This window comes from Bos grunniens, chromosome 2 (assembly GCF_055505025.1).
Source record: "Bos grunniens cultivar Pamir isolate PY7600 chromosome 2, Bosgru_T2T1.0, whole genome shotgun sequence".
NCBI lineage: Eukaryota > Metazoa > Chordata > Mammalia > Artiodactyla > Bovidae > Bos > Bos grunniens.
This window is the reverse complement of record NC_141166.1, coordinates 1,555,542-1,581,747: the sequence shown is the minus strand read 5'-3', so window position 1 is coordinate 1,581,747 and position 26,206 is coordinate 1,555,542. Positions and strand designations below refer to the sequence as shown.

Here is a 26,206-nt window from a genome sequence, read left to right as displayed (position 1 = left end):
CCGAGGCAGGAGGCATCCTTGCGGGATCAGCTTCTTGCAGGCTAGGTGAGGAAGAAAAAACAAAAACACCTCCCTCCTTCCTGCTTCTAAAGTGGGGATCTGGCGCCACCTCGTGGGCACCACCTCTTCCAACCTCCACCTTTTCTGGTTTGCATCTTCTTACCATAGACTCCACTGATGCCCTCGGGAACTCCAGAGCAATTCCACTCTCCTCACCAAATATGTACCTACTGTGCCCAGGCACCAGGGCTCAGCCCAGGAGCGATGATCACAGACAAGGTACCAACAGTTCCTGCCTAACAGTTTAGAAGCGTCTGGACCAGCACTTCCCAGTAGAAATCTAATGCAACTCACAAGTTCATGCCTCGTGTACTTTTAAATTTTCTAGTAGCCACATTTCAAAATTGATGGGTGAAATTAATTTGAATAATATTTTATGTAATCCAATACATCCAAATTATAATCATTTCAACATGTAGTCAATATGTTTTTAATTACCTTTTCTTTTTCTTACAAACTGTTTGAAACCTGTGTATGTTACATTCACAGAGCACCTCAATTTGGACTAGCCAAATTTCAAGTGCTCAGTGGCCCTGGATGTCAGCAGCTACCTACCATGCTGGACAGCACAGGTCTGCACAGACCAGTCAGCCTCCTCTGGCCCTTGGCAGCTCTTCAGAGATTCGACCCATCTGCGTCTTCTTCAGGCCTACATTTGTAGCTTTGCTTTAGAGGCGTGGAAGGAGTAAGAGGCCAGGTTCCTTCCTCCCACTGAGCTGGGTTTGAATCTCAGCGCTTAGGGACAGGACCACATGCAGGTCATTTCACCCTTTGAAATGTGGAGGAGGCTGCCTCTGGGGTTGTAGCAAGAATGCCTGGCCAGAAGGACATGACCCATAAATGGGATGCTGACCTCGGCACCAGAGCTTTAGCCACTTCTTGGCATGGTTGCAGGCATGCGTGCTCAGTCACTTCAGTCGTGTCCGACTCTTTGCAACCTCAGGGACTGTAGCCCACCAGGCTCCTCCGTCCATGGGATTCTCCAGGCAAGAATCCTGCCGTGGGTTGCCCTTTCCTTCTCCAGGGGATCTCCCCGACCCAGGGGTTGAACCCATGTCTCTTATGTCTCCTGCATTGGCAGGCAGGTTCTTTACCACTAGCGCCATCTGGGAAGCCCTCTGGCATGGTTAATGATGGTTAATTTTACATGTCAATGTGGCTTGGCTTTGGCTCCCCAGTTGTCTAGTCAGACACAGACTAGGTGTTGCCGTACAGGTCAGGAAGCAACAGTTAGAACTGGACATGGAACAACAGACTGGTTCCAAATAGGAAAAGGAGTACGTCAAGGCTGTATATTGTCACCCTGTTTATTTAACTTATATACAGAGTACATCATGAGAAATGCTGGGCTGGAAGAAGCACAAGCTGGAATCAAGATTGCTGGGAGAAATATCAATAACCTCAGATATGCAGATGACACTACCCTTATGGCAGAAAGCGAAGAGGAACTAAAAAGCCTCTTGATGAAGGTGAAAGTGGAGAGTGAAAAAGTTGGCTTAAAGCTCAAGATTCAGAAAACGAAGATCATGGCATCTGGTCCCATCACTTCATGGCAAATAGATGAGGAAACAGTGGAAACAGTGTCAGACTTTATTTTTCTGGGCTCCAAAATCACCACAGATGGTGATTGCAGCCATGAAATTAAAAGACGCTTACTCCTTGGATGGAAAGTTATGACCAACCTACATAGCATATTCAAAAGCAGAGACATTACTTTGCCAACAAAGGTTCGTCTAGTCAAGGCTATGGTTTTTCCAGTGGTCATGTATGGATGTGAGAGTTGGACTGTGAAGAAAGCTGAGCACCGAAGAATTGATGCTTTTGAACTGTGGTGTTGGAGAAGACTCTTGAGAGTCCCTTGGACTGCAAGGAGATCCAACCAGTCCATTCTAAAGGAGATCAGCCCTGGGATTTCTTTGGAAGGAATGATGCTAAAGCTGAAACTCCAGTACTTTGGCCACCTCATGCGAAGAGTTGACTCCTTGGAAAAGACTCTGATGCTGGGAGGGATTGGGGGCAGGAGGAGAAGGGGACGACAGAGGATGAGATGGCTGGATGGCATCACTGATTCGATGGACGTGAGTCTCAGGGAACTCCGGGAGTAGGTGATGGACAGGGAGGCCTGGCGTGCTGCGATTCATGGGGTCGCAAAGTCGGACATGACTGAGCGACTGATCTGATCTGAACATTTAAATCCGTAGATTCTGTGTAAAGCAGGTTGCCCTCCCCACCACCACCACCTCATACTGTGGATGGGCTTCATCCAATCAGTTGAAGGCCTTATGAGCAAAGACTGAGGTTTCCGGAAAAAGAAGAAATTGTGCCTCAAGAATACATCACACAGGGACTTCCCTGGTGGTGCAGTGGCTAAGACTCCGTACTCCCAATGCAGGGGCCCGGGTACGACCCCTGGTCTGGGAACTGGATCCCACATACGACAACTGAAGATCCCGCGTACTGCAACCAAGACCCAGTGAAGCCAAACAAATATCTTTAAAGGCGGGGAGGAGGGGACTTCCTGGAGGTTCCATGATTCAGAGTCCGCCTCCCAATGCCGGGCACACGGTCTGAGCCCTGGTAGGGCTCACATGCCACGGGGCTTCTAAGCCCTCACTCCACAGTACTGAGCCCAGGCCACAGCTAGAGAGAAGCCTGTGCTCGTGGATGAAAGCACCTGCACACCACAGCAACTCAGACCCAACGCAGCCAAGTAAATAAATTAATTAAAAAAGAAGAAAACATCATAGAAACCCTGCCTGAATTTCCAGCCTGCAGATTTCAGACTCAAGACTGCAGCATCAACTCTCCCCAAATTGCCAGCCAGCCTGCCTACTCGACAAACTTCAGAATGGCCAGCCCCGACCATGGCATGAAGCAATCCCTTAAAATAGACGTCTGTAGGTGACAGCAGCTCCGGAAGGCTTTGAAGGATGAGTATAGAGCAGAGCACACATCACTCGTTCTGAATACCTATGGTATTAGCGGCTGAAGAACAGCCTTGCTCCAGCCGCTGGCATTAATAGTGCAACACCCCAGCCCTGTAACTGTGTTAGTTGCTCAGTCCTGTCTGACTCTTTGTGACCCCACGGACTGTAGCCCGCCAGGCTCCTCTGTCCATGGAACTTTCCAGGCAAGAATAGTGGAGTGGGTAGCCATTCCCTTCTCCAGGGGAGCTTCCTAACTCAGGGATCGAACCTGGATTTCCTGCATTGCAGGCAGATTCTTGACCATCTGATCCACCAGGGAAGCCCCAGCCCTGCTCTTCCCCTAAATGAAATATCCAGCAAGAGCAAGGGCTGGGACAGAAGGAGAATGACTCCCTCATCCCAGTGCCCGTCCTTCACTGGCTGGCCAGAGACCCCTCACAGGTGGGATGAGAGGGTGGGCTTGGCTGGGGAAAGGGCTATGAGGGCCCAGAGAGAGACCCAGGATGTGGGGAGCTGCTCTTGAGGGCAGAGCTGAGGGTGGAGGAGGTCCCTGGGCCCAGAGAAGCTGCCCTGGGGACAACGACCCAGGCCCCATCACCTCACCACTCTGGCCTCCTGTCAGAACTCCTGTTGAATTCAGCCCTGCGTGGCAGGCAGAGTGGCCTTTCTAAAGCATCCACCACGTCATCGCCATGTTTCAGGGTCCTTCCTCGGCTCTCCTGTGACGGCCCAGGCCCATCACCTCACTGCTCTGGCTGGCCTCCCATCAGAACCTGTGGACTTCGGCTCACACGGCAGCCACAGTGATTTTCCTAAAGCACGTATCAGGTCATTGCCACGTTTCAAGGTCCTTCCCCAGCTTTCCTGTGACCTTGAGATAAAGTCAAAAGTCCTTTACGTGACATAAGATCAGGCCTGGTGTGACATGGCCATGGCAGGCCAGCCTCTCCCCACCCTCAGCCTGGCCAGATGGAACTCACCGCGCCCTTCCGTGTGTGCGTTTCCCTCTGTCACCAACACCTTTCCCGTGTTCCCGTCCCCATAGTCAGCCCACCCCTCCGGGGCCACCCAGCTCCACGCCCTTGGTCTGCATGGTCCTGCGTCCCCTCCTCTGGACCCCCGGGGCCCTGCTCAGTGGCCCCTCCAGAGCTTCCGTATTTAAGGACTTTAGACACAGGCATCTGCTTGGGTGGCTTCAGGGGGGCCTGAAGATGATCACAGGGCCCCCCACCCTGCCCTCCCCTCCCTTGAGGCCACAGCTGTACGGCGGCTGCTGTACCAGCTCTCGGACCACCTGGTACCCGGGACAGCCTGGCATACAGGGCTTCACTGAATCATGCCTGCTGCTCCCTACCCTGGGTCGCTCCATCTGCAGTCTGGCTGGGACACCCTGCACCCATCCTTATCTTCTCTAAGTCTCCTTAGCTTATTAGAACCCTGCTTTGGTTTGCAAACTATGAAGTCCTAGACATTGTGAACGGGGATTGATGCCAAAATCTTGGTTCCCTGTTCACCGACGCCGAAAAGAAATAAGGAGACAGATTGGAGGGAAAATGAAAAAGGAAGAGTGGCCTCATTCTGTGCCAGGCAAAGGGAACACCGGCTTGCTAGCGCCTCAAGAAGCGTGCCCTCCTCCCGGGGGAATAGGGCAGCCTTCACATCCTCATGAAGGTACTGCTTTTTTTTTCCTTTTGCAGAACTTCAAACCAGCCACAGCTGGCATCAGGTAACTCCGTAACTGGGGTTGGCCTTCTTTCCAAAATGAAGAACTCGTCTCCGGCCATATCAGCCTGAAGGCACCCGATCTCGTCTGATCTCGGAAGCTAAAATGAAGAGCTCCGTGAGAGGCTCCGGGGTGGAGAACGCCAGGCGCAGAGTGTAGTTCAGCGGGTCGGGGCGTCGGCGGCTCGTGAAGGCGAGTCCCGATACAGTCGTTTGTTAGCTGTTGTCGCCGTCGTTTCAGTTGCTGTTGTTTAGCCACTAAGTCGTGTCCAACTCTCTGTGACCCCATGGACTGTAGCCCGCCAGGCTTCTCTGTTCATGAGATTCCCCAGGCAGAAATACCGGAGTGAGGTGCCATTTCCTTCAGGGGATCTTCCCAAGCAGGCATCGAACCCGGTGAGCCACCAGAGAAGCCCAAAGAAGAACCAAGACTGCTTAACTCTCTCAGGCCTGCTTACGTTGTTTGCCTGGCCTGTTCATTATGTCCTTGTTTTCCTTGTTTATTAGAAAAGAAGGGCTTCCCAGGGGGCTCAGTGGTAAGAAATCCGCCTGCAATGCAGGACATGCGGGCTTGATGCAATGCATTAGATCCCTGGGTCTGGAAAATTCTGTGATGAAGGAAACGGCAACCTACTCCAATATTCTTGCCTGGGAAATCCCATCGACCGAGGGAGCTGGGCAGACAACAGTCCATGGAACTTAAAAAGAGTCAGACAACTTAACGACTAAACAAAATCCGAAAAGTCTCATTTTTGTTTGAGAAAAGTCACACTTCTGTGTTTGCTGCAGCAGAATGAATGCCTGCTTGGGACGCACTGCAGAGGTTCTTAAAGTGTGTCATTAAATAACACGTACAGTTCGAAGACAGTTTTTATAAAAACTTAACTGCATACAAGCGTAGAAAAGAATTACCATCTACTAGAACTTGAGTCTGTGGTCCTGAAGCATTTTGCTCGGTGTCTGCTGGTTATTCCTTACAACCCTGTGGGCTGGGTGCTGCTAGTATCTCCTGTACAGAGGAAGAAACCGAGGCCCAGGGAGGTCCCCTAGCTCCTGAGGCGCTGAACTGGACTTGACCCCAGGTTTGCCAAGTCCAAAAGCCAGGCATGCTCTCACCTCCAGGCCGATTGCTGCCTCTGTGCAAACTAGGGATATTATTAGCTCCCAGCTCATAGGGCTGTTCGAGGATTAAATGAGCTAAGAGGTGTCAAGCCCTAGAGAAGTTCCTGGCACAGCCCAAGGGCTCAGTAAGCATGATCGCTACAGCAGCATCTCACTGCCTCTGCGTGGGCCCGGTGAGATCACCCCCCACAATGTTCACAGTGGTCATCCCTCTCCTGGGGTCGTGGGGGACCTTTTATAAAACTTTTTCCAAAATGATCAGGTAGGGGAATTCCCTGGCAGTCCAGCGGTTAGGACTGCGAGCTTCCTGTGCAGGGGGCACCAGTTCGACCCCTTGTTGGGAAAGTAAGATCCTCAAAGTGGCAAGGCACAGTCAAGATAATATTTGACCGTAGCATATAATAAGAAATACATATTACTTGTGTGTTTCTTTTTAAATTCTTGCCCGTGTGATGCCCTAAATGAACTTGAGAACAAGGCGGGCTTGTGAGATATCTGGGTCATCTCCCAGCTCCCCTCAAGGCCTGGCACAGATCGCCCCCCAGTATAGGGTCCCAGCAGGGAGCAGCTCAGATGGGCTTCTCCCAGCCCAGATTCTCCGGCCACTTGTGTGGCAGGAGCCAGAGTGAGTCGGGGGTGTGGGGTGCAGGTCGGAGCCAGAACTGGCCCCAGCTAAGCCTGTCCTTTGCTGGCCTTCCCCAAAAGGCACAATGAGGTGCCCCGTGGCTCTTCCTGGCCCCAGGGGAGCAGCCGTGATGGGTGAGACCTCCGGCCCTGAATCCACCAACAGCTGTGACCACTTCAGCTATTTTAAACCCTTGGGCACCCGGAGGCTCCTGTCCCACCAACCACGCGCTCTGACCCAGCATCACAGGCCCCAAGCCAGGGATGGGAGCCCTGTAGGTGGGTGTGCCAGGCCTGGGTGGGATTTTTTTTTTTTTTCCAGAAGAGGGAATTTGATTTCTTGAGTGCTCGTCTTGTACCAGAGACTGTGCTAATGTTTTCCATACATTGTCACATATCAAGTCATCTTTGTATCTAGGCTGAGAGATCACTTTGTTCACAGATCAGGTAAATGAGGAAAATGAGGTCCCAGGTCCCACAGAGGCACGACTGGGATTAGAGCTTGGGCTTCCTCGTCCGCCAGGCAGGGGCCAGCATCCCTCCCTGCTCTCACCCGCTTTGCCCCACCCCCACCTCACCCACACACACACCCGCACAGTTCCTTTCCTGGCTCTGTGCTCTTAGGCGCTACGAGACCGACCAAGGGCAAATTCTCGACCGCTTCTGTGGCTCAGTTTCTTCACCTGTAAAGTGGCAGGGTGATTGGGAGGGTATAATGATCTCATTCTAGTGCATGAAAACGCCGCTGGAGCAGCGCCCAGCACACGGAGGGCGCGCGCTCGGGGCCCGCTGCCCCTCCTTGTCTCCTGGCAGTCGCCACCTTCGCCTGGTTTTCTCTCTCCCCTGCACCTGTGATGACCCGCCCAGCCTCGGTGGGGGTGCGGTACTGTCCCCCCATTCTGGGCCCCAGCGGGTGACGTGAGGGTGCTGGATTCTATGACCCCCAGGAAGGTGGGTACCCTGGCATATGTCCCGTATCTGCCACATAGTAGGGGCTCGAAACTAATTTTGGTAAAGGACGCCCAGACAAGAGTCCACCCTGGGGGCCTCGGGGTTAGTTCTGAGCTGCACGAATACTGTACCATTTTGGCAGGGGGCCACCCTGCCTTCTGACCGGACGGTGCACTCAGCAACTGCGGGAGCCTGTCAGAAGTTACCAGGTTTTCCCAGGTGTGTGCACCTTGGGGGCAGATGCATGCCCCCAGCCCGACTCAGGCCTTCCCCCTTCCCCAGCTGTGTGCCTCCTAGATCTCAGCTACCCGGGAGCAGCTGGGCTCTTGGCCGTCTCCTAACGTGGGCCTCTCAAGGAGGCCGCTGGGGTCAGGCATCTGGGTGTGTCTCCGCTCTGAGCAGTTGTGAGCCTGAACCCTCTTACTCAGACGCACCCTGTCCCATGGCTCCTCTCCCCCAGCAGACTTACCCACTTCCCGTGTAAGCATCCTCTCCAGCCTGCACATCCTTCTTACAACCTCTGCCCTCTCAGAAACACCCCACTTCCGGCCCCTTCTACCAAGGGCCACTCAGTCCTTTGTGAATTATTTGGCTTGGCTTCAGAGCTGGAAGGGTCTGGGATGGGGATCCCGCCCAATGCCATCGTGCACCTCCAGTGGGCCCACAAGTCACAGGCTGACCTCTGCAGGGGCAGCCTCTCTTGCCCAGGGCCCCAGTGATCGATCCCTCACTGTCCCTGCACGGGAACATCAATATTTCAGTCCACAAACACTGGTCAGATAATCCCCTCTCTCCAGAGCTCTCAACAGCCCAGCAGGGGTCTTTGTCGACCCTGCCCAGGACACCTCCTGGCACTCCATCCAGGACAGCCAGAAGGGCCTCCTTCAATTCTGCCCCCAGCCACTCCTCACTGAGGACCCGTGCCAGGGCTCTCATTGCCCACCCATCAATCAATGCCTTGGCTTGACATTCCAGCCTCACTGCCACCCCCCTCCCCACTTCCCGTCTGTAATATTGACCTGATTGTTGGGGGGTTAATGGGGGCAGTCAGGCTGTATCTGGCTTCCCCATTTGGTCAGGAAGCTCCCTCTCTGCCCTTCCCTTCAGTCTGCAAACCCCTTTTTTTTTTTTTAAAAAGTTATTTATTTTAATTGGAGGATAATTACTTTAAATCCTGTGATGGCTTTTGCCACACTTGAGTATGAATCGGCCATAGGTGCGCGTGTGTCCCCTCCACCCTGAGTCCTCCTCCCGCGTCCCTCCCCACCCACTCCTCCAGGTCGTCACGGAGCACTGGCTCTGGGGCCCTGCTCCGCACAGCAAACTTGCCCTGGTTCGGGCAGAAGACCTAAACAGACGTTTCTCCAAAGAAGACACACAGATGGCTAAGAAACACAAGAAAAGATGCTCAACATCGCTCGTTATTCGAGAAATGCAAACCCTTCCTCCAAGAAGGCTCACTCCCCAGCCCTGGCTGGGTCAGCGCATCCACTCGCTCTGTCCCCGCCCCTGTGGCGTTTGCATTATCTGCCCGCGGGGCTGGAGTCGCCCAGAGGGGCAGCTGGCTCTGCGTCCTGGCGCCTGCAGCTGGGGGCCAGTGGAAAGTCTGTTGAATGAAAGAATGAGCAACTCAACTGCTGACGTCACCCTGACCAAGCTGGGGGGGGCGTGGCCACGCTTGACGGACGGGCCCGCGGCCCATTGCGCGAGGAGGCCACGGGCTGCCCCGCCCACCGGCGGCCCGATAAAGGCGGGGCGCGGGCCGCGGGCGGACTGTTGCGAGGGGCTCACCTGCGGCAGGTGCTACGCCGAGCGGCCGGGCGAGGACGCGCGCGGGGCCGGGCGCTGCGCGACGATGCTGCGCGAGCGGACGGTGCGGCTGCAGTACGGCAGCCGCGTCGAGGCGGTGTACGTGCTGGGCACGCAGCTCTGGACCGACGTCTACAGGTGAGCCGGGCCGCCGCGCCCCTCCGCCTGCTGGCTGGGCCCGAAATCTGGGCCCAGAAAACCCGAGACCCTCGCCGGACTCGGGGACACGAACAGGCTGCCTCCAGCCCGAGTCGCCCCTCGTCCGAGGCCCCCGCGCCCAGAAATCCTGAGAACCAGCACCCAAAACTTGTGTCAGACTCCCCCATATACAGAGACCCCCCCAGATATGCAGACACAGCATGGGAACCCCCACTACCCCTTACCAAGAACCCCCGCCGCTTCTCCCCAGACTTCCCGCCCCCGACCCTCTCCAGCCCTTCTCCAGGGACGACCTGGGCACCCCTCGGCTTCCCCAGCCTCTTCTCTTTCGCCTCCCCGCTCTGCCCTCAGCAGCGCCCTGAAGCCCCCAGACTCTCTGGCTCACCTCCCACCGCAGCCCAGACCCTCCCCCGACTCCCGAACCAGCTGAACTTCCTCCTGGATCCGCCTGGGGCATGGCCAGGGGGAACCTGGCCAAGGGGTGGCCTAGGCTCCAATTTCGCCCTGTGGGGGCTCCGGGCGATTGTCTGTCCCCAAGCACTGGCCAGGAGCACCCTGTCCCCAAATGCCTTCCCCTGACTTCACCCTGGGGTCAGGGAGGGGCCTTGTTCCACCAGAGGGAGGGTGTGGACGTGCGGGTTTTTGTCAGAAGAGCTCTCCTCATTCAGGACCCTGTTCCCACTGGCCCTGTTCTCCCGTCCTCAAAGTCTGGTGGGGTGCAGGATTCCTGGGACCGCAGGCCGTGGGATGGGGGAATGGAATTAAGCACCCCACTGCTCCCGCCCCCGCCAGGAAGCGGCCAAGTCCCAGACTGGTGCGAAGGAAGCGGTGGAGAGTCCCAGGTGGGACCCTGCAGTCCTCTGCTCCAGGTCCTTGAAGTGTTCCGCATTGCTGGCATGGGAGGGGTCGGTGCTGAGAGGAGGGAGCAGGGAGGACTTGGGGTGGGGACCCCATGCTGATGCCTGTGGGCAAGTCCCCCGATCCACTCTGTGCTTTGAGTGGCTTACTGCTCCCAAGTCATTCTGTCATCGGGCACCCTGCCTCTCCCAGCCTCTCTGACACCCCATCCCTGTGTCTTCCCCCACATCCTCCCAGCGCATTCCCTCTGTCACCTCCAGTGGCCCTGCCAGCCCTGCCAGGCCAGGCCAGTCCCCTGCCCCCTTCCTCCTCAGCAGGCACTGGCCGACCCCGAGGGCAAAGAGCCGGTCACCCTGCAGACCTGGGGGCCCTGTCCAGCCGTGGCCCCTGCCTCCAGTCTCCGTGTGTGAACCTCAGGGTCACAACTCAGAAGTGCAGTGTGGTCCAGGCCTCAGTGGCCCTGGGGGCGCTCCCCTCCCTTCCCCACCCCTGTCCTAACTGGGCACTGCCAGCGAGTGGGCCAGGAGCCAGGACACTCAGGCCTCTAAGCCTCAGCTGTCACCATACCCGCCTGTTTGTCCACCGGGGCACTTTTAGTGCAGCCTGAGAGGCTGGCACGATGCCTCCGTTGGGGGATGGGGAGTCAAGAAGGGGTCAGGCTCAGGCCCACCCTCTGTCAGAGGGGGGCAGAGAGCGGGGAAGGAGGTGCTCATCCCCCTCTAGCAGGGCGCAGAGGTGTGACCATCCCCTCTGTGCTTTCTCAAGAAGCCAGTCACAGCCCCTGCGACCCTCACCTCCTACCTGCATTCGGCCCAAGACCCTCTCACACCCCCCGCAGAGAAGCAGTACACTCTAGACCCCTGTTGTCCAGTGGAAATAGAATGCAAGCCACAAAGAGAGCCTTAAGGTTAAAATAAGCAGGTAAAGTTAATTATAATAATATATGCATGTGTGTTAAGTCGCTTCAATCGTGTCTGACTCTTTGCAACCATATGAACTTGTAGCCCACCAGGCTTCTCGGTCCATGGGATTCTCCAGCCAAGAATACTTGAGCGGGTTGCCATGCCCTCCTCCAGGGGATCTTCCCGACCCAGGGCTGAAACCCATGTGTCTCACATCTCCTGCACTGGCAGGCGGGTTCTGCACCACTAGCGCAGCTGGGAAGCCCTAGTCGCTAAGTCGTGTCCGACCCTTGCGACCCCATGGACGATAGCCTGCCAGGCTCCTCTGTCCATGGGATTCTCCAGGCATTAATACTGGAGTGCGTTGCCATTTCCTTCTCCGTGGGATCTTCCCAAACCAGGAATGGAACCTGGGTCTCCTGCATTACAGGCAGATTCTTTACTAACTGAGCTACGAATAGCTTATACTTTAACCTCAGTTCAATTCAGTTCAGTTCAGTTCAGTCTCTCAGTCGTGTCCGACTCTTTGCGACCCCATGAATTACAGCACTCCAGGCCTCCCTGTCCATCACCAACTCCCGGAGTTCACTCAAACTCATGTCCATCGAGTCAGTGATGCCATCCAGCCATCTCATCCTCTGTCGTCCCCTTCTCCTCCTGCCCCCAATCCCGCCCAGCATCAGGGTCTTTTCCAATGAGTCAACTCTTCCCATGAGGTGGCCAAAGTACTGGAGTTTCAGCTTTAGCATCAGTCCTTCCAAAGAAATCTGGTCTCCTTTAGGATGGACTGGTTGGATCTCCTTGCAGTCCAAGGGACTCTCAAGAGTCTTCTCCAACACCACAGTTCAAAAGCATCAATTCTTCGGTGCTCAGCTTTCTTCACAGTCCAACTCTCACATCCATACATGACTACTGGAAAAACCATAGCCTTGACTAGACGAACCTTTGTTGGCAAAGTAATGTCTCTGCTTTTGAATATGCTATCTAGGTTGGTCATAACTTTCCTTCCAAGGAGTAAGCGTCTTTTAATTTCATGGATGCAGTCACCATCTGCAGTGATTTTGGAGCCCAAAAAGATAAAGTCTGACACTGTTTCCACTGTTTCCCCATCTATTTGCCATGAAGTGATGGGACCAGATGCCATGATCTTCGTTTTCTGAATCTTGAGCTTTAAGCCAACTTTTTCACTCTCCTCTTTCATTTTCATCAAGAGGATTTTTAGTTCCTCTTCACTTTCTACCATAAGGGTGGTGTCATCTGCATATCTGAGGTTATTGATATTTATCCCGGCAATCTTGATTCCAGCTTGTGCTTCTTCCAGCCCAGCGTTTCTCATGATGTACTCTGCATATAAGTTCAATAAGCAGGGTGACAATATACAGCCTTGACGTACTCCTTTTCCTATTTGGAACCAGTCTGTTGTTCCATGTCCAGTTCTAACTGTTGCCTCCTGACCTGCATATAGGTTTCTCAAGAGGCAGGTCAGGTGGTCTGGTATCCCATCTCTTTCAGAATTTTCCACAGTTTATTGTGATCCTCACAGTCAAAGGCTTTGGCATAGTCAATAAAGCAGAAATAGATGTTTTTCTGGAACTCTCTTACTTTTTCGATGATCCAGTGGATGTTGGCAATTTGATTTTTGGTTCCTCTGTCTTTTCTAAAACCAGCTTGAACATCTGGAAATTCACGGTTCATGTACTGCTGATATTTTAACCTAATATATCCCAAATATTAGCATTTCAATATATAATCAGTATAAAAATTGTTCAGAGCTAGTTCGACATCCTCTTTTTCATACTAAGTATTGGAAACTCAGCGTGTGTTTCGTACTGTGCAGCACGCCTCGGTGCGGACTAACCGCATTTGAGGCACTCGATGGGCGCCGCTGGCCGTGACCACTGTGTGTCCTGCGCAGCACAGGTCTGGGCGACGTGCCTCAGCCTCGGCACCGCTGCGTTTGGGCCAGGATGGCTCGTTGCCACCAGGGGTGTCCTGGGCACTGTGCCATGTTTAGCAGCCTCCCTGGCTTCTCACCCCCCAGATGCCAGTGTGTGCTTAGTTGCGTGCTTAGTCACTCAGTCGTGTCCGACCCTCTGTGACGCCATGGACTGTAGCCCGCCAGGCTCCTCTGTCCATTGGATTCTCCAGGCCAGAATACTGGAGTGAGTTGCTGTGCCTTCCTGCAGGGGATCTTCTCAACCAGGGATCAAACTTGCGTCTCCTATGCCTCCTACAGTGGCAGGCAGTGCTTCTCCTACAGTGGGAAGCCCATGGATGCCAGTAGCAACCCCCAGCTGTGACACCTAGAAACGACTCCAGATAACCCAGCCACCCATGGTAGGCCAAGTCGCCTCCAGCTAAGAACCGCTGGTCAGCGGAAGGAAGCCCCTCCCAATACCAAGGAGACTGAGCTGTTGTCACTCCTGATAGCTGTAATGATAGGAACATCTGTCAACATGGCAGAGGATAAGAGGTTAGACAGCATCACCAACTCAAGGGACATGAATTTGAGCAAACTGTGGGAGATAGTGGAGGACAGAGGAGTCTGGTGTGCTGCAGTCCCTGGGGTCGAAAAGAGTCATGACTTAGTGACTGAACAACAACATACCACGTGCATTATCTCCTCTTTTCCTCCCCGCAGACCTTGGAGATTGTGCTTGGATCATCTCATTTCGTAGATGAGGAAAGTGAGGCTCAGGGAGGTGAAGCCATTTGCCTGATGTCACACAGGACTCAGGTCTAGTCCTGTCTGGCTCAGAACTCATGCCCTTAATCTCCTCTCTAACCTCTGTGTCCTCAGCCACTTAAATTGTGTACGACTCTTTGTGACCCCATGGACTGTAGCCCGCCGGGCTTCTCTGTCCATGGAATTCTCCAGGCAAGAATACTGGAGTGGGTAGCCATTCCCTTCTCCAGGGGATTTTCTGAACCCAAGGATCAAACTCGCATCTCTTGGGTCTCCTGCACTGCAGGCAGATTCTTTATCACTGAGTCACTGGGGAAGCCCCTCTAACCTCCAGTTCAGATTGAATTAGATGACCCTCTTAACCTGTGTCCCTCCCAGCCCCAACCAGGGCCATGAGACACTGCTCCCGGAGACTTCACCCACCCCCAACTGACCTTCCGCTTCCCTCCCCACCCAGACACAAGTCCTGACTCAACCCCCGCGTGATGCCCCAGGGTCTCCAGTCTCCAAGGAGACACTGAGGGACAAGGTGGTGGGCCTTGGGCCCTGTCAGTGAGGGAGTGGTGTCTTGACCCCTCGGTCCTAAATCACAAAGATGAGTGAACAGACTGCAACACCCACCTGCTTTCCCAAGGGCTCTGGGTCCCCTCTCCTGAGACGCACACAGACCTCCTTCACCTCCAGACGCAATGCAGGGCCTCGCCCGCCCCTTCCTCGGCTGGCCCTGAGGGCCACCCACCCTCTCCCAGCAAAACCGGTCCTTTGGGGATGATGACCTGACCCAGCGACATTCTGAGGGCTGGCCTGCAGCACGCTAAAAACAGATGCACAGAAAGAAGGAAGTAGGAAATGTTTTTGTAGAGATTTACTTCGGGATCCTTGTTAAAGACACTTGCTGTTTCCTCTCCCCTCCCTGCCCCCCACGCAGCGTGCTTATCTGAGGTCTGGCGCGGGCCTCGTCTGCGCACCGGCCTCGTCTGCGCACCGGCCTCGTCTGCGCGGTCTCCCCCAGCGGTCCCTTCAGCCCACAGCTGCTGCTTTGGTGGGCCGACCTGAGTCCACATCTGATTCTGACTTGTTGGAGAGAAAGCGCTGCGTGAGTGGCACCCCCATGTCAATTTCATCCTGCTGCTCACCTCCGCCAGGTCCCCTGGGAGCCTGGAGAACGCACAGCCTTGGAATAAGGTGACAAGGCGGCTGCACTCTGCCTGACTCGTCCCCTGACCCACAAGCCCTGGGTTCATGCATCTGACCAGGAGGGGAACAGTGCTTGACTGGGTGGTGAGCTCTCTCCATACCCGTTTCCTGAGGTCTGCAGGAGCTTCCGGGCAGAGGTGATGTCATCGGTCGCCTCTTGCTTCTGTAGGGCTTTCTCTTGGCTGCATTTGACCTCATGATGAGCCCAGGAGGTTGGAAGTAGAGTGAGCCTGGGTTCCTTCCTCTGAGATTCCCCAAGGCAGAGGCTGGCCAGCCATTTCTCCCAGCAGGGCCTGGCCCGCCACCTTCCGACCGAAGACAGGAGAGGGGGTAGCAGGGAAGGAGTCCCAGACGTCAGTGCAGTAAAATGCTGGGCAAACAGGGCTCAGGGCAGTTGCACATCCTGCCTTGGGGGCACCTGTGTGCTCAGTCACTAAGGCGGGTCCAACTCTCTGTGACCCCATGGACTGCAGCCCGCCAGGCCCCTCTGTCCGTGGGATTCTCAGGCAGGAATACTGGAGTGGGTTGCCATGCCCTCCTCCAGGGGGTCTTCCCAGAGACAGAACCTGTGTCTCCTGCAGGCTGAGCCACCTGGGAAGCCCCCAGCCTTGGAGGAGAACCTGCCAAAGCTAAATGCAACCCCACGTCACTCCCTCAACTCAACTCAGATCGCCCTCTCTCTGACTCTTTGTTGGTGTGAGTGTTTTACAAAGTGTCCTTAGGACCCGATCGAAGGGCTAGGGCCTGCGGTGCCTGAGCGCCCCCCCACCGGGTGTCAGGCCCCCCCTCCTGCTGACCCACCTGCCTCCACTCCAGCCTCGCCGGTTCTGTAGACGCTGCTCTTGGCCCCTGACTGCAGCTCCTCCTCCCTGCTTCCGGGCCTCTGCAGGTGTTGTTCCCTTTGCCTGGCACGTGGCCCCCAGACCTCTGCAAGCCTGGCAAGACTCAACTCCTGTCACCTCCTCCCAGCTTTCTGAACTCCTCCCCACCCAGCCCGCATTTCGCGGTGCCGACCCCAAGCCCCAGGCGCTCCCCACCTCAGGACTGCTGCTTTTCTTTGTAGATCTTATTATTTACTTAATATTGCTAGCTAACTTATTCTGTACCAGGCAGCCTTATGGGCACTTTGTACATTCATGACATATGCATTTCATAATTTGAGTTCAGTTGCTCAGTCGTGTCTGCCTCTTTGCAGTCTCATGGACAGTAGCCTGGCAGGCTCCTCTGCCCAGGAAAAAATACCAGAGTGGGGTGCCATTTCTTACTCCAGGGATTTGACAATTTATTTGTGTTTAAACCTCACAGCGGGCTTCCCAGGTAGCTCAATGGTAAAGAATCCACCTGCCAATGTAGGAGACACAGGTTGGATCCCTGGGTCGGGAAGATTCCCCTGGAGAAGGAAATGGCAACCCACTCCAATATTCTTGCCCAGGGAGTCCCATGGACAGAGGAGCCTGGCGGGCGACAGTCCCTGGGGTCGCAGAGAGTCGGAATGACTTAGTGACTGAACAGCAGCAACAAAACCCGCAGCAGCGTCGTGAGCAGGTGCTGTTACGGGGAAACGCACTGGGGGAGCTTGTCCACGGTGGCGAAGCTGCATGATGGCGGCGTCGCGGAGCCCACGCCTGTGGCCGCCCTGGCAGGCCATCTTCTGGGACGGGTGTTGTAGGTGCGTCTTCCCCCTGCTCGATGCCTCCCTCGTTCCTGTGAGCCTCCTGCCCTCAGGTCATTGATGGCTCCTTGGTTGGCTGGCTGGATGGATGGATGTGGCCAGGGGCGCACATAGACTGGATTGTCACCAGGCTCCACCACCAGCCTCAGGGATGGGCACCGCTGGACGGAACGGCGGAAGGCCAAGGGCATGTGGCCGAGCTTGGCCAGGGCAGCGTTGCCCCTGAGAGAATGACAGAGGTGGAATTCAGGCCAGGCCAGGTGGCCCCATAAATTAGAACAACACCCAGGGCCCTCAACTCTTACAAACAAGGAAAGGCTCTGGTTCCAGGCTAGTCCCCAGGGAGTGGCAGCTCCCTGTGGTCAAGCCCATCGCTCCCTGCACGGCTGGGGTCCCCCAGATCTTCTGTCCCTAGCCACAGGGCCTGAGTCGGGTGGGAGCACAGTGGCAAGGGCTCACCCCAGTGCCCATCCCCAGCTGGACAGGCACGTGGTTCAGCTTCGGGGGAGGCCAGTTTTTGGTGGCAGCTTTGTCCTGCCCAGCAGTGCCCGGCCCCATGCCCAGGACACTGACAGCTTGCCTTGGTCACTTATCCTAAGACCCAGGGTAGGATGCCAGCTTTTGGTGTCCACTCTCTGGACTGATGCCCACCTGCAAAATAAGTGGGGGCTTCTCGTTTGATCCTTTCCTGACCCAGGCCTGGCACTCCCCCTCCTTCACCAGGTGCCCCTACCCAGATGATTTTTAGGGAGGACTGGAACCCCTGGATCTCTCCCAGGACAGGAGCAGCCAGGCCTGGAGCTCAGAAAGCTTCAGTTTCCCCCACATCCTGCCTGTCTCTGTCCCTGAGACTCAGAGCAAATGCTTGCCCTCTGTGGGCCTCAGTGTGCTCATCTATAAAACGGGATGACATTAACACGGGTCTCGTGGGGTTGTCAAAAGGATAGACTGAGATTACGTGGGCTTAGGACTTAAAACAGTGTCCAGCACGCAGTCAGTCGTAGTTTTCGTGAATTAGTATTGGGTTTTGTGCATGCTGAATCGACTCTCTATGACCCCATGGACTGTAGCCCACCAGGCTCCTCTGTCCATGGGATTCTCCTCCAGTCAAGAACACCGGAGTGCTTGCTGTATCCTCCCCCGGGAGATCTCCCATCCAGGGATTGAACCTGTATCTCCTGCGTCTCCTGCGTTGGCAGGCAGGTTCTTTACTGCTACTGCCACCCGGGAAGCCCGTTGGGTTTATTATATTATTAAGACAGATAACAATGAACTGTGGCCTCAAAACGCTTAGAATGTTCACGGGAGAGAAACGTTGAAGACGTGTTAAGTATTGTTTGAAGCACCAGCACAGGGAGGGAGAGGTGGGTCCTGGCTGATAGGATCGGGGAGGACTTCCTGGAGGGGGTGGCAACCCAGCTGGAGGATGGACGGGGGTTCACAGTGTGACCCGGACAGGCCATGCAGGAGCAAGGTGCCTGGCAGGAAAGTAGGGACATGGAGGGGCAGAAAGGGCGTAGTTTCTGTAGCCTGGAGTGTAAGACTAGAGAGTGGATTCGTTTAAACCTGGGCTTTGAACGCTGGGATCAGGCATTAACCTTGGATCTGCAGGGAGTGGTTGCAGGTGTCTGGGGAGGGAGTGACCATGGATTAGATTGTTTCTTCCCTAAGGACAGGGCCCCTGGGCAACTAGTGAGAGACGCTGCTGAGCCCACCAGGCACAGAAGAGGGCTGGCTAAAAACAAGAGTCATGGTCTGCCTTCACGGATCCCAGTCCAGACCAGCTGCCCACTCCAGGGCTCCAGCTGCCTCCCCCTCAGAAGGCTCCGGGAGGGTGCTCGCCGTGGGGCTGCATGCCAGGCTGGCACCCACAAACCCCCTCAGATTCCTGCAAAGACCTGGGGACAGGATGTCACACCCAGGCTGCCAGGAGCTGGGTTCACAGTGGAGTAAGCCCTGCTGGTGTTAACGAGGCCCAGGGCAGGTGGACAAGCTAGGAGAGCCAGATGCCAGCAAGCTGCAGGCACGTTCTGCCCTCAAGTCTGGGGCAGAGGGAGCGTCCCAGCCCTGCGAGGCCAAGCTGGCCCTCCCCACTGACTACGGGAGGACCACAGAGGCTGATGGCTCCCTCGAGGTCACACGGCATCTGTGGGGCTGAGCAGATGTTAGGCTGCAGCCCCCAGAATCCCCTTGGGCCAGGCACAGTAAACACGCCTCTTCTTCATCTGACACTGCTTTCCAGTCTTGCTCACAGTTCCTTTGTTTGATGCCCGCTGACTGGCCGTGTCCCTCCATCTCCCCGGCCAACACCCCGCCCCACGCCACCGCCAGCGCTCCCTTGGACAGCTGCGGCCACCTTCCCACTGGTCCCCGGCCCCAACGCTCTCCTGACTCTGCCTCCCACCCTGCACCCTGGAGGAGCTGTCTGTCCCTGCGCAGCGGCCTCGGGGCCTGCAGGGGAGCGGCCGGCTCCTCACCGTCGCCTGGGTCCTCTCCCCGCTGCTCTCCCTCTGTCGTGCTCACAGACTCCAGCCACGTTAACCTTCTTCCATTTTCTCGAACATGCTGGGCTGAGTCCACCTCAGGCCAGCACCCACGCTGTCCTTGCTGCCTGGAAATCTCTGCTCCTCTTCCTCTCATCGCTTTGGGCAAATTCAGCGGTTCCCACACTGGTCCCTGGACCAACAGCTTCACCTGGGAGTTTGTTAGCAATGCGGTTGTCTCTCACGGTGTATGTGTGTCACATCTTCCGTTTATACTCTTTCAGTTCCGTTCAGTTCAGTCGCTCAGTCGTGTCCGACTCTTTGCGACCCCATGAATCTCAGCACGCCAGGCCTCCCTGTCCATCACCAATTCCCGGAGTTCACTCAGACTCGCGTCCATCGAGTCAGTGATGCCATCCAGCCATCTCATCCTCTGTCGTCCCCTTCTCCTCCTGCCCCCAATCCCTCCCAGCATCAGAGTCTTTTCCAATGAGTCAACTCTTCGCACGAGGTGGCCAAAGTACTGGAGTTTCAGCTTCAACATCAGTCCTTCCAAAGAAATCCCAGGGTTGATCTCCTTCAAAATGGACTGGTTGGATCTCCTTGCAGTCCAAGGGACTCTCAAGAGTCTTCTCCAACACCACAGTTCAAAAGCATCAATTCTTCGGTGCTCAGCTTTCTTCACAGTCCAACTCTCACACCCATACATGACCACAGGAAAAACCACAGCCTTGACTAGATGGACCTTTGTTGGCAAAGTAATGTCTCTGCTTTTCAATATGCTATCTAGGTTGGTCATAACTTTCCTTCCAAGGAGTAAGCGTCTTTTAATTTCATGGCTGCAGTCACCATCTGCAGTGATTTTGGAGCCCCCCAAAATAAAGTCTGACACTGTTTCCACTGTTTTCCCATCTATTTCCCATGAAGTGATGGGACCAGATGCCATGATCTTCGTTTTCTGAATCTTGAGCTTTAAGCCAACTTTTTCACTCTCCACTTTCACTTTCATCAAGAGGCTTTTGAGTTCCTCTTCACTTGCTGCCATAAGGGTGGTATCATCTGCATATCTGAGGTTTTTGATATTTCTCCTGGCAATCTTGATTCCAGCTCTTGCTTCTTCCAGCCCAGCGTTTCTCATGATGTACTCTGCATAAAAGTTAAATAAGCGGGGTGACAATATACAGCCTTGACATACTCCTTTTCCTATTTGGAACCAGTCTGTTGTTCCATGTCCAGTTCTAACTGTTGCTTTCTGATCTGCATCCAGGTTTCTCAAGAGGCAGGTCATGTGGTCTGGTATTCCCATCTCTTTCAGAATTTTCCACAGTTTATTGTGATCCTCACAGTCAAAGGCTTTGGCATAGTCAATACAGCAGAAATAGATGTTTTTCTGGAACTCTCTTGCTTTTTCGATGATCCATGCAATTCTATTTGTCAGTTCTCCAATAAAGTTGCGGGGAAGAAATGCATGTTCCTCAATCTGCTGAGTCAGAAACCCTGGGGTAGCCTGACAATCTGCATTTTAACAGGCTTTGCAGGTGTGGCCAGTGCAATTCAAATTTAAGAACCACTGATCTAACAAACTCCAAGCTATAATTTAGAGTGTAAAATTAAAACTTCAACTCAAATGCCACGTCTTCCAGGAAACCTTTCTCGACCTCCAGACCAGGACCTCGTGGAACCCCATACTTTTCCTTTAGAGCAGTTTTCACAGCTGTCATCAAAACTGTGCAATCCATCAAGAGCCTTTTTCTCTTCCACTCGAGTATTTGCTCTATGGCCCCAGGAGCATATTTCCTATTTTGCTCTATCCCAGGACCTGCTGCTGCTGCTAAGTCGCTTCAGTCGTGTCCAACTCTTCGCGACCCCATGGACTGCAGCCCACCAGGCTCCTCCATCCATGGGATTTTCCAGGCAAGAGCACTGGAGTGGGGTGCCTAGCACACGCCTGACACATAAAAAGTCCTCAATAAATTCTGTCACATGAATGGCCACATATGCAAGTCCCCTCTTCCAGCCCTTCCTGGGGCGAACATTGACTGACTGCATGCCTGTGCTAAGCTAGGTGCTGAAAGTGAAAGAAAATACACTCTCTGCCTCCAAGAAGATGAGCTGCCACCAGGGAGAATAAACATGGATGGAGCCAAATCAGTTGAGTTGAGTCATCCGGGAAGGATGAGTTGCCAGGCAGAGAAGCCGGGGGAAAGGGTTACAGGTGGAAGGGCCAGCACATGCAACGCGCATGGCGAGATGAGACAGCGCCGGGAGTCGGGACGGTGGGGCGTTGCAGGCGGTGAGGCGGGCAGTCAGTTTGGGATGCGGTGGCTGAGTACCACTGTGTGAGTATCAGGCCCCAGAGTCTGAATTTTACTGTTTGGTGGTCACTGAAGAGCCACTGAGTATTTTCCAGCAGGCAAGTAACCTGATTTCTTTCCCTTTTTTTCAATCACTCTGATAATACAGTTTGGAAAACCAAGAAGGGTGGGTCCATTCATTCATTTATTCCTGAAATATATACATTGAGTGTGGCCGTGTCCTGGGTGCTGGGATATGATGGGCGGTGCAGATGTGGCCCCCGCCTGTCCTTCTGTCCACATATCTTTAGCCTCTTTCCCGTAAGCCGGAGGTCATGGCCACCGTGATCCCAGCTCTGTCCCCTCCATAACTGTCCCCCTGAGCCCCTCCCTGCAGCCTCCAGGGAGAAGCGAGATGCCCACAGCCCCTGGCTCTTGGGTTTCTGCAGGGGATTCTAAGAGGTTCTTCCTGGGGAGGGAGGCAGCCAGCAGGCTCCACAGGGAACAATGGGCGCCTTTGTTGCTTCTGCCAGGGCCACTCCATGAATAGCTGTTTGCTCAGTTCAGAGCAGGGCTGGGACGGGAGGCTGTGGGGCTCTAGAGCTCCAGTGTAGGTGAGGTGTTAACCCCCAAGCCTCTGGGGCCTCCTCTAGTTTCTCACTGGCTCCGAGGGATGAAGGAGGTGGGGAGCATCACTCAGAGCGACCATTGTCAGAGTCGGGCCCTAAAAGATCATCCTGCCCTGTGAGTTTACAAAGCAATTTTTTAATAGAGTTGTATGCAGAAACAAAATGAAATAATAGTGCTCTGGTTAAAGGGGGTGGGCATCTAGCAGAGGGATCCCCGCCTGGTCAGCACCTCTTCGCCACCCCTTTGTCCAGACCCGCCCCTCTGTGCTCCCCAGACTCCAGCCAGCCTTGTCCTGGTCCCATCCTTTCCCTTTACTCTTGAAACAGAGAGGACAAGTGCTTCGGCCAAGGCCACCCAGCAGCTTTATGGTCAAACCCAGGGCTTGCACTAGAGTGATATCTCCTAGACCTGAGCGCACAGCTACCCAGACTCCCATGATTTTTACCAAAAGCATATTCTAACTCTAGTATCATTGACTTAAAATTTTCTTTAAACCATCTCTTATTTTTCTTATAACTTTAAGTGGAGATCTTATATCATTACCATAAATGCCAAGCCTTTATCAATTTCCATAAAAGATAACACGTTTAATGAATACCTATCTTCTTTTAAATTATGCCACCTAAAAGTATCTCATGGGTACCCACATCTCCTTTTGGGATTTCCAGCCTGGCATGTCTAAAAGGTTCACTTCTGTCCTGCTCAGAACATGTGAAAATGTTAGTCACTCAGTCATGTCCAACTCTTTGTGACCCCATATACTGTAGCCCACCAGGTTCCTCTCTCCATGGAATTTTCCAGGCAAGGATACTGGAGTGGGTTGCCATTTCCTTCGCCAGGGGATCTTCCTGACCCAGGGATCAAACCCAGGTCTCCTGCATTGCAGTTGGATTCTTTACCATCTGAGTGACCAGGGAAGTCTGTCCTGCTCAGCTCCACCCCCTCTGCTGAGTGGGTGTGATGTGCTCAGCCCTGTGCTAGGCTCTGGAGGAGAACAGACCTTGCCCTCAGGGCCTTACAATCCAGAGGAGACAGATTGGCATCCCGTGGCAACAGGAGACGTACCCCGCCCCGGGGAGGAAAAGACAAGGCCTGTAGGATGGGAGGGATGGGTGGTCATTCTTCATCTTATGGGTTGACAAGTGGACACTCAGAAGGTGCAAGAGACACACTCAAGTCCCCCTCAGCACGTCAGTGGCAAAAGGGGTTGAACCCAGATTTTTGGCACATATCCCCCCAAGCCAGGGTTTCTGCCTTCTGCCCAGACTCTGTGCCGCAGCACACCACAGCCAAGTGTCCCCATGATGGGCTGAGTGGTTTGGAAGAAGACAGACAAGAAACAGAGTGATTCTGAAACCTTTTTTCACAATCTCCTTTTCCAGCCCTGGGCATGGGGCTGCCCAGCCCTTGCTGCTCTCTCCTGACAGTGCCCGGGAACGCAGTAGTCTTCACCAGTAACTCTCACCGTCTGTGGCCTGGATCAACGAGGCTCCGCCTGGTGGTCTGTTTGCCTGGTGGTCTCGGCAGACTCCCACTCACGGCCTTGGCCACCTGTCCCAGGACTCTAAGCGCCAGAGTGCAGTGCTGCACGTCTAGACCAGTGGCTCTCGAGCTGTGGTCCGTGGAGCAGCAGGACCAACAGTTCCCAGAAACATGATAGAAATGCAGCTTCTCAGGCCCCACTTCAGGCCTCGTGTTCAGTTGCTAAGTTGTGTAACTGAGTCCTTGCGATCTCCTGGACTAAAGCATGGCGGGCTTCTCTGTTCTTTGCTACCTCCCAGAATTTGCTCAAATTCCACTGAGTCAGTCCCACTATCTACCCATCTCATCCTCTTTCGTCCCCTTCTCCTCCTGCCCTCAATCTTTCCCAGCATCAGGGTCTTTTCCAATTAGCTCTTCATATCAGGTGGCCAAAGTACTAGAATTTCAGCTTCAGCATCAGTCCCTCCAATGAATATTCAGGGTTGATTTCCTTTAGGATTGACTGGTTTGATCTCCTTGCTGCCCAAGGGACTCTCAAGAGTCTTCTCCAATGCCACAGTTCAAAAGCATCAATCCTTCAGCACTCAGCTTTCTTTATGGTCCAGCTCTCACATCCATACATGGCCACTGGAAAAACCATAGCTTTGACTAGACAGACCTTTGTCAGCAAAGTCATATCTCTGGTTTTTAATACGCTGTCTAGGTTCGTCATAGCTTTCGTTCCCAGAAGCAAGCATCTTTGAATTTCATAGCTGCAGTCACCATCTGCAGTGATTTTGGAGCCCAGAAAATAAAGTCAGCTACGGTTTCCACTGTTTCCCTTTCTATTTGCCATGAAGTGATGGAACCGGATACCATGATCTTCATTTTTTGAATGTTGAGTTTTAAGCCAGCCTTTTCACTCTCCTCTTTCACCCTCATCAAGAGGCTCTTTAGTTCCTCTTCGCTTTTTGCAGTCACAGTGGTATCATCTGCATATCTGAGGTTGTTGATATTTCTCCCTGTAATCTTGATTCCAGCTTGTGCTTCATCCAATCCGGCATTTTGCATGATGTACTCTGCATATAAGTTAAATATGCAGAGTGACAGTATACAGGCTTCTTTCCCAATTTTGAACCAATCTGTTGTTCCATGTCCAGTTCTAACTGTTGCTTCTTGACCTGCATACAGGTTTCTCAGAAGAAAGATAGGTTGGGCTGGTATTCCCATCTTTTAAAGAATTTTCCACAGTTTATCGTGATCCTTGCAGTTAAAGGCTTTCATGTAGTCAATGAGGCAGATGTAGATGTTTTTCTGGAAATTCCTTGCTTTCTCCATGATCCAGTGAATGTTGGCAATTTGATCTCTGGTTCCTCTGCCTCTTTGAAAACCAGAATCGGAAATGCTAAGAAGGGGCCAGATAATCCATGCTTTGACAAGCCCTCCAGGTAATGGTTCTGCTGCTGCAGCTGCTGCTCCTGAACTCTGAGGACCGCTGTTCTGAAGCTCTCATTCATCCCTGGCCACTGCCCCAGGCGCACTTCCGTCATGCCAGCCGGACTCTCTGAAAATGGCACCCACAAATCTGTAGCCGCTAAAAACAAGAAAGTGAAGGTTTAAACAGTACCCGCTAATGATTCTGATGCCCGATCATAGTGGAGAACTCTTTGGAAGCCCGAGAGCATCAGGCCTTCGAGACAGCAGCTGTGCCTCTAAGGCAGACACTTGCACCTATATCTTCGTCCTAAACCCCACGAGAATCCGCTTAAATCCCTCTGAGCCCTCTTGAGCTTTTGCGAACCTTCAGACCGTGGGCTGGAGATTTAGCAAAACCGTCAACCCTGGGCGCCTTCCTCCTCTGTCTCCTAGTCCTTCCTGTTATCGCCCTGTAAGTCGGAGTGTTAATCTGCTTGAGCTGCCGAAACAAAATACCACGGGCTCAGTGGCTTAAAAACAAACATTTATCTCTCCCAGGTCCGTCGGCTGGAGTCTGAGATCAGAGCACCAGCCTGGCTGTCCCCCTGGTCTGCACCCAGGGCCTTCCGGCTGTGGGCTCACATGGCCCCCCCCTCGGTGCCCATGGAGGAAGACCGCACTCTCTCTGCCTCTTCTTACAAGGAGACAAGCCCTATCGCTTAGACCTTACTCTCCTGACTTCATCTAATGTTCAACGATGATCACACTGGGGGTTAGAGCTTCAATGTGTGAATTTGGGAAGACTCAAACATCTAGTCCACAGCAACCAGCTCAAACCAGTTATTTTCCAGCCCCGAAATCTTGATGGCTTCTCAAGAATTCTATTTCCCATTCAGTAGAAAACTCCTCCAGAACCCCGAGGAATGACTCTCAAATAGGAGAATTCCAAGCCGTGAAAGCTGCAGCGAAAAGGAGGTGTCTTTGTGCAGAGCCCACCCACCCCTGCCCGTTAAGCTCCTAGTTCATGGCTCCGTCTGTGTGCAAACCCAGCACCTGGAAGCCTGCCTCCTCGCCGGCAGCCGAGCTCCCCTGGTCTTCAGCTCAGACACTGAACAGGGCTTGGGAGACAAGAGTTCTAGGCCCAGCCAACTGTCTTTGCTGCAAATTCGGTCTTCTGTCTGAGCCTCAGACCTCTACCCTTAGAGTAGCAGGTGGCTTCCAAGCTGGTTGCCC

General features: G+C 54.0%; 1 protein-coding gene across 3 annotated transcripts in view; it reads left to right on the top strand.

Moving 5' to 3' along the window:
* Positions 1–9,181: 9,181 nt before the first annotated feature.
* Positions 9,182–26,206, top strand: part of PADI2 (peptidyl arginine deiminase 2) — a 58,085-nt gene continuing 41,060 nt past the window's right edge. For all 3 annotated transcript variants that reach the window (XM_086324832.1, XM_086324824.1, XM_086324839.1), the window contains exon 1: positions 9,182–9,353. In XM_086324832.1, the coding sequence (XP_086180958.1) occupies positions 9,262–9,353 (92 nt within the window). In that variant the 5' untranslated portion in view covers positions 9,182–9,261. The remainder of the gene's footprint in view (positions 9,354–26,206) is intronic.